The sequence below is a fragment of the Heptranchias perlo genome, unplaced genomic scaffold, assembly GCF_035084215.1.
Source record: "Heptranchias perlo isolate sHepPer1 unplaced genomic scaffold, sHepPer1.hap1 HAP1_SCAFFOLD_896, whole genome shotgun sequence".
NCBI classification, from domain to species: Eukaryota; Metazoa; Chordata; class Chondrichthyes; order Hexanchiformes; family Hexanchidae; genus Heptranchias; species Heptranchias perlo.
Window position 1 is genome coordinate 19,182 of NW_027139936.1, and position 7,905 is coordinate 27,086.

At 54.0% G+C, this 7,905-nt stretch overlaps 1 protein-coding gene across 1 annotated transcript; it reads right to left on the reverse strand.

Annotated features, from left to right (window-relative positions):
* Window positions 1–2,444: 2,444 nt before the first annotated feature.
* Window positions 2,445–7,701, reverse strand: LOC137319802 (GTP-binding protein REM 2-like; the record flags this gene model as incomplete). The annotated part of the gene is made up of 3 exons (XM_067981734.1): window positions 2,445–2,724; window positions 5,378–5,585; window positions 7,624–7,701. Coding segments are annotated over 3 exons (546 nt in total), but the record flags the coding sequence as incomplete, so codon positions are not given.
* Between the last annotated feature and the right edge of the window lie 204 nt (window positions 7,702–7,905).

Consider the following 7,905-nt stretch of genomic DNA (forward strand, 5'->3'; position numbering starts at 1 on the left):
CTTGACTCTGGGCCCCTGTACATTGCCTTCCAGGGCGAAATGGAGGTTTGAGAAGCAGACAGAGAGAGAGTGCATCAAATTTTTTTTTAATGAAAACCTTTAAAAAATTCGTCAAGTAAAATTTCAACGATTAACAATATACATGTGAGGAATTTTCAGCATTAGTTTTACCGGTGAAATATAAACAACCAAACCTTAAACTTCCCGATTCAATTTGCAGCTTACGATGAATTGCATGCCTTTAACGGAAAATAAAATGTGATTCTTCATGTACTTAAGTTTCGTCTGAACAGTTCTGGTCTCCATATACCTTGGTTAGACCACACTCAGAGCACTGTGCACAGTTCTGGTCTCCATATACCTTGGTTAGACCACACTGGGAGCACTGTGCACAGTTCCGGTCTCCATATACCTTGGTTAGACCACACTCGGAGCACTGTGCACAGTTCTGGTCTCCATATACCTCGGTTAGACCACACTCGGAGCACTGTGCACAGTTCTGGTCTCCATATACCTTGGTTAGACCACACTCGGAGCACTGTGCACAGTTCTGGTCTCCATATACCTTGGTTAGACCACACTTGGAGCACTGTGCACAGTTCTGGTCTCCATATACCTCGGTTAGACCTCACTCGGAGCACTGTGCACAGTTCTGGTCTCCATATACCTTGGTTAGACCTCACTCGGAGCACTGTGCACAGTTCTGGTCTCCATATACCTTGGTTAGACCACACTTGGAGCACTGTGCACAGTTCTGGTCTCCATATACCTTGGTTAGACCACACTTGGAGCACTGCGCACAGTTCTGGTCTCCATATACCTTGGTTAGACCACACTCGGAGCACTGTGCACAGTTCTGGTCTCCATATACCTCGGTTAGACCACACTCGGAGCACTGTGCACAGTTCTGGTCTCCATATACCTTGGTTAGACCACACTTGGAGCACTGTGCACAGTTCTGGTCTCCATATTATAAAAAGGATATCGAGGCACTGGAGAAGGTGCAAAAAAGATTTACCAGGATGATCCCAGAACTGAGAGGTTTATAACTATCAGGAAAGGCTGAACAGGCTGGGGCTCTTTTCTCTCTAGAAAAGAGAAGACTGAGGGGTGACCTGATCGAGGTCTTTAAGATTATGAGAGGGTTCGATAGGGTAGACGTAGAGAAGATGTTTCCACTTGTGGGGGAGACCAGAACTAGGGGGGGCCATAAATATAAGATAGTCACTAATAAATCCAATGGGGAATTCAGGAGAAACTTCTTTCCCCAGAGAGTGGTGAGAATGTGGAACTCACTCCCACAAGGAGTGGTTGAGGTGAATAGTGGAGATGGATTTAAGGGGAAGCTCGATAAACACATGAGGGAGAAAGGGATAGAAGGAGATGGTGAGAGGGTGAGATGGAGGAGGGAGGGAGGAGGCTCGTGTGGAGTATAAACACCGGGATAGACCTGATGGGCTGAACGGCCTGTTTCTGTGCTGTCGACGCGATGTAATTGAGTGAATTGGCAAAGTGTGTGCCAATGGGTCGATGGTCATGGCTGGATCAGCAATGGGAAGCCTCCCTCCCATAATTGGGGGTCCCGAACCTTTGGGTGGGCCCGCCAACCCTTGCCCCCCCCCAAAAAAAATTTTCCGATGGGGAGAGAGGTGGACTCCTCATCCGCAAGACGGACACCCTCGCTGGGGCTCGGGTAGATCGGAGCGGAGACTCTTGAACACAGTGCGAGGGGGGGGTACAGAGATGGGGAGGGGGGAGGCCAGAAACGAGGGCAGAAGAGTTTCAAGCATAAAACAACGAGCACGCAACCAGGCCGGTAAATGTGTCCGAGGCCCGTTTCAAGGGCAGGATCGGAAGGAAAGCAGAGAAAATATGGGGGTCTCGGGCGGGCCGGGGGGGTGGGGGGCGAGGGAGGTGCGTGGAAGAGAGAGAAGAGGAGGAGGTGAGGCGGACGGAGACGGGGGTGGGCGAGGGGGAGGCTGGAGGCGAGGGAGAAGGGTTTCACAAGACAATACAAAACCAACGAGCACGCAACCCGTCCCCACAATGCCTTCGTAGCCCCGTTTAAAGGGGAGGGTGAGTTGCCTTGAAGGAGGGGAGGAGCGGTGAGGGGGGGGCGCGCAGAGGATGAGGAGGGAGGGGGAGATTAGCGGGGAGAGGCAGAATGAGATATCAAAACGACGAGCCCACACTCGGCGTTCGAGGCCTGCTTTAAGGGACGGACCAGATGCCTTATGCGGGGCGCGGGCAGCGGAGTGAGGGGGCAGAGGGTTTGCGGGAGTGGGAGGGAGGATGGAAATGGGGGACGGAGGGAGGTCTATCATGGCAAATGCGTTCCCCAATCGGAGGATTCCAGTGAGTCCCTGGACGGAGAGATCAAGGCCTGGGCGCCTCGAAGAGGAGAGACCCCAACTTGCTCGGTTTCAAACGCACTCCTCCCTCCCGCCCCCGCCCCCCGCCCCCGTCACAGGACGCTGAGGTCGTGGCAGGACTTGGATCTCTGTCGGAAGATGCCCCGATAATTCCCTCCCACCAGACTCCGCAAGAAACGCTTGGCCCTCTCGGTCAGGCTCTCCCTCCTCCCGCCTCCCCTCCCGCCTCGGCCGGAGAGCCTGAGGCGGAGCTGGCGCACCACCCCCTCGAAGAGCTCCCGCGTGTTGTGCCGCAGGGCGGCCGAGGTCTCGATGTACTTGCAGTCGACGGAGGCGGCCCGGGAACGAGCGTCTGAGGGAGAGAGAGGGTCAGGGGTCAGAGACGGTCAAGCATCCACTCATCAACACCCCTCACATCGGCCCCCGCCCATCGCCCGGGGGGCAGGGTTAGATACAGAGTAAAGCTCCCTCTACACTGTCCCATCAAACACTCCCAGGGTCAGGTACAGGGTTAGATACAGAGTAAAGCTCCCTCTACACTGTCCCATCAAACACTCCCAGGGTCAGGTACAGGGTTAGATACAGAGTAAAGCTCCCTCTACACTGTCCCATCAAACACTCCCAGGGTCAGGTACAGGGTCAGATACAGAGTAAAGCTCCCTCTACACTGTCCCATCAAACACTCCCAGGGTCAGGTACAGGGTTAGATACAGAGTAAAGCTCCCTCTACACTGTCCCATCAAACACTCCCAGGGTCAGGTACAGGGTCAGATACAGAGTAAAGCTCCCTCTACACTGTCCCATCAAACACTCCCAGGGTCAGGTACAGGGTTAGATACAGAGTAAAGCTCCCTCTACACTGTCCCATCAAACACTCCCAGGGTCAGGTACAGGGTCAGATACAGAGTAAAGCTCCCTCTACACTGTCCCATCAAACACTCCCAGGGTCAGGTACAGGGTCAGATACAGAGTAAAGCTCCCTCTGCACTGTCCCATCAAACACTCCCAGGATTAGGTACAGGGTTAGATACAGAGTAAAGCTCCCTCTACACTGTCCCATCAAACACTCCCAGGGTCAGGTACAGGGTTAGATACAGAGTAAAGCTCCCTCTACACTGTCCCATCAAACACTCCCAGGGTTAGGTACAGGGTTAGATACAGAGTAAAGCTCCCTCTACACTGTCCCATCAAACACTCCCAGGGCAGGTACAGGGATGGATACAGAGTAAAGCTCCCTCTACACTGTCCCATCAAACACTCCCAGGGTCAGGTACAGGGTTAGATACAGAGTAAAGCTCCCTCTACACTGTCCCATCAAACACTCCCAGGGCAGAGCACAGTTTAGAGGGACCTCCCCAGTTGTAGGAGTGTGAGAGAGAGAGGTTAGAGGGACCTCCCCAGATTCAGGAGTGTGAGAGAGAGAGGTTAGAGGGACCTTCCCAGATACAGGAGTGTGAGAGAGAGAGGTTAGAGGGACCTCCCCAGATACAGGAGTGTGAGAGAGGGGGTTAGAGGGACCTCCCCAGATACAGGAGTGTGAGAGAGAGAGGTTAGAGGGACCTCCCCAGATACAGGAGTGTGAGAGAGGGGGTTAGAGGGACCTCCCCAGATACAGGAGTGTGAGAGAGAGAGGTTAGAGGGACCTTCCCAGATACAGGAGTGTGAGAGAGAGGGGTTAGAGGGACCTCCCCAGATACAGGAGTGTGAGAGAGAGAGGTTAGAGGGACCTCCCCAGATACAGGAGTGTGAGAGAGGGGGTTAGAGGGACCTCCCCAGATACAGGAGTGTGAGAGAGAGAGGTTAGAGGGACCTTCCCAGATACAGGAGTGTGAGAGAGAGGGGTTAGAGGGACCTTCCCAGATACAGGAGTGTGAGAGAGAGGGGTTAGAGGGACCTCCCCAGATACAGGAGTGTGAGAGAGAGGGGTTAGAGGGACCTCCCCAGATTCAGGAGTGTGAGAGAGAGAGGTTAGAGGGACCTCCCCAGATTCAGGAGTGTGAGAGAGAGAGGTTAGAGGGACCTCCCCAGATACAGGAGTGTGAGAGAGAGGGGTTCGAGGGACCTCCCCAGATTCAGGAGTGTGAGAGAGAGAGGTTAGAGGGACCTCCCCAGATACAGGAGTGTGAGAGAGAGAGGTTAGAGGGACCTCCCCAGATTCAGGAGTGTGAGAGAGAGGTTAGAGGGACCTCCCCAGATACAGGAGTGTGTGAGAGAGAGGTTAGAGGGACCTCCCCAGATACAGGAGTGTGAGAGAGGGGGTTAGAGGGACCTCCCCAGATTCAGGAGTGTGAGAGAGAGAGGTTAGAGGGACCTCCCCAGATACAGGAGTGTGAGAGAGAGAGGTTAGAGGGACCTCCCCAGATTCAGGAGTGTGAGAGAGAGAGGTTAGAGGGACCTCCCCAGATACAGGAGTGTGAGAGAGGGGGTTAGAGGGACCTCCCCAGATTCAGGAGTGTGAGAGAGAGAGGTTAGAGGGACCTCCCCAGATACAGGAGTGTGAGAGAGGGGGTTAGAGGGACCTCCCCAGATACAGGAGTGTGAGAGAGAGAGGTTAGAGGGACCTTCCCAGATACAGGAGTGTGTGAGAGAGGGGTTAGAGGGACCTCCCCAGATACAGGAGTGTGAGAGAGAGGGGTTAGAGGGACCTCCCCAGATACAGGAGTGTGTGGGAGAGGGGTTAGAGGGACCTCCCCAGATACAGGAGTGAGGGAGAGGGGTTAGAGGGACCTCCCCAGATACAGGTGTGTGAGAGAGAGGGGTTAGAGGGACCTCCCCAGATACAGGAGTGAGGGAGAGAGGGGTTAGAGGGACCTCCCCAGATACAGGAGTGAGGGAGAGGGGTTGGAGGGACCTTCTAATTATTGAAAAGCAAGATTCAACATTCCGTGAAGGATTTGGGATTGACCAAGAGTTGGAGAGTGTGGAGCGTTGGAGATGACATCTCCCTTGGCCCCGCCCATTCCCCCTCCCCCAATTCCCCCCATTCCCCCCCTCCCCCCGCTCACCTTCCACTGTGACCTCTCGTGACCGGACCAGGTCTGTCTTGTTTCCCACCAGGATGATGGGAATATCCTGGGATGGCCTGGTTGCCTGGAGCTTGGCCCTCAGCTCGTCCGCTCGCTGGAAACTGACCCGGTCGGTGACGGAGAAGGCGATGATGTAAGCGTCTCCCAGCTCCAGGCAATTCTCCTGCACCCAATCACTTGCCCCCTCCTCCCAAGGAGGAAAAAAAAAGAACACGTGATTGGTTTATTCCCATCGGCCATGTCCCCGCGTCCAATACCGGACGAGCAGGAATTCCCCTCCAACTGAATGCTGGGCAGTCCGAAGACAAGAACATAAGAAATAGGAGCAGGAGATGGCCATTCGGCCCCTCGAGCCTGCTCCGCCATTCAATCAGATCATGGCTGATCTTCGACCTCAACTCCACTTTCCCCGCCCGATCCCCGTATCCCTCGATTCCCTGAAAAATCTATCGCTCTCAGCCTTGAATATACTCAACGACTCGGTATCCACAGCCCTCTGGGGTAGAGAATTCCAAAGATTCACAACCCTCTGAGTGAAGAAATTCCTCCTCATCTCAGTCTTGAATGGCCGACCCCTTATCCTGAGACTATGCCCCCTGGTTCCAGACTCTCCAGCCAGGGGGAAACAGCCTCTCAGCATCTACCCTGTCAAACCCCCTCAGAATCTTATCTGTTTCGATGAGATCACCTCTCATTCTTCTAAACTCCAGAGAGTATCGGCCCATTCTACTCAATCTCTCCTCATAGGACAACCCTCTCATCCCAGGAATCAATCTGGTGAACCTTCGTTGCACCCCCTCTAAGGCAAGTATATCCTTCCTTAGATAAGGAGACCAAAACTGTACACAGTGCTCCAGGTGAGGTCTCACCAAAGCCCCGTACAATTGTAGTAAGACTTCCTCACTCTTGTACTCCAATCCCCTTGCAATAAAGGCCAACAAACCATTTGAATTCCTAATTGCTTGCTGTACCTGCAGCTTAACTTTCTGTGTTTCTTGTACGAGGACACCCAAATCCCTCTGAACACCAACATTTAATAGTTTCTCACCATTTAAAAATATTCTGTTTTTCTATTCTTCCCACCAAGGTGAATATCCTCACATTTCCCCACATTATACTCCATCTCCCACCTTCTCACCCACTCACTTAACCTGTCTATATCCCTTTGCAGACTCTCTGTGTCCTCCTCACAGCTTACTCTCCCACCCAGCTCGATTTTAAGATTCTCCCCATCCTCGTGTTCAAATCCCTCCATGGCCCTCGCCCCCCTCCCTCCCTATCTCTGTAACCTCCTCCAGCCCCTACGACCCTCCGAGATCTCTGCGCTCCTCCAATTCTGGCCTCTCGTCCATCCCCCCCGATTTCCATCGCTCCACCATTGGCGGCCGTGCCTTCAGCTGCCCGGGGCCCTGAGCTCTGGAATTCCCTCCCTAAACCTCTCCGCCTCTCTCTCTCCTCCTTTAAGACGCTCCTTAAAACCTCCCTCTTTGACCGAGCTTTTGGTCACCTGTCCGAATATCTCCTCATGTGGCCCGGGGTCTGATTTACGCTCCTGTGAAGGCCCTGTAGAGATGGGAATTGTTGTCATTGACAAAACGTTCCCCCAACCCTTGACTTCCCCATTTCTGAGGGGTACGGGGTAGGGCTAACAGGCCCCATCCTCCCCCCCCACCTCCCCGTATCGGCCAAGAGGCCTCCTCCAAGACCGGTGGCCACTCCCACCTCCATCGCTGCCTCCCTATTCCAGTTTGGCTCGTTTGGCCTCACTCCTCCCCGCTCTCTCCGAGACAGAAGGTCACGGGTTCGAGCCCCCACTCCAGAGACTCGAGCCCCAAAATCCAGGCCGACACTCCCCGGTGCCCAGCGCCGAGGGAGCGCCGCACTGACGGAGGGGCCGTCTTTCGGGATGGGACGTTAAACCGAGGGCCCCGTCTGCCCCTCTCAGGTGGACGTAAAAGATCCCACGGCCCACTATTCTCCCTGGTACCAACATCACTAAAACACAGCGTAGGCCCTGGATGAAGCCTGGGACTTTCCTGCTCTGTTTGTGCGGGGGCTCAGTCCCAAACCATCTCAGCACAAAAGGGAGCCTTGGACCCTTCACACCCATCTTCCAAATGAACTATTCCACCTCAGTTGAGAGAAGGCTGGAGCACAAGGTCGGGACGGGAAGAGAGCATGTCAAGACGCCATTTTGAGAAAGGTCAAAGTTCAGCAGCACCCACCTGCTCCCAAATATCATAGACCACCAGAGTGACCTCCTCTTCATCCACAGTGAGCGTCCGTTCATACCTATCCTCTGTGGAGAGAATTCATCTCAATCGTTAGTCAGTCAGAGTAAAGCTCCCTCGACACTGTCCCGTCAAACACTCCCAGGGTCAGGTACAGGGTTAGATACAGAGTAAAGCTCCCTCCACACTGTCCCATCAAACACTCCCAGGGTCAGGTACAGGGTTAGATACAGAGTAAAGCTCCCTCTACACTGTCCCGTCAAACACTCCCAGGGT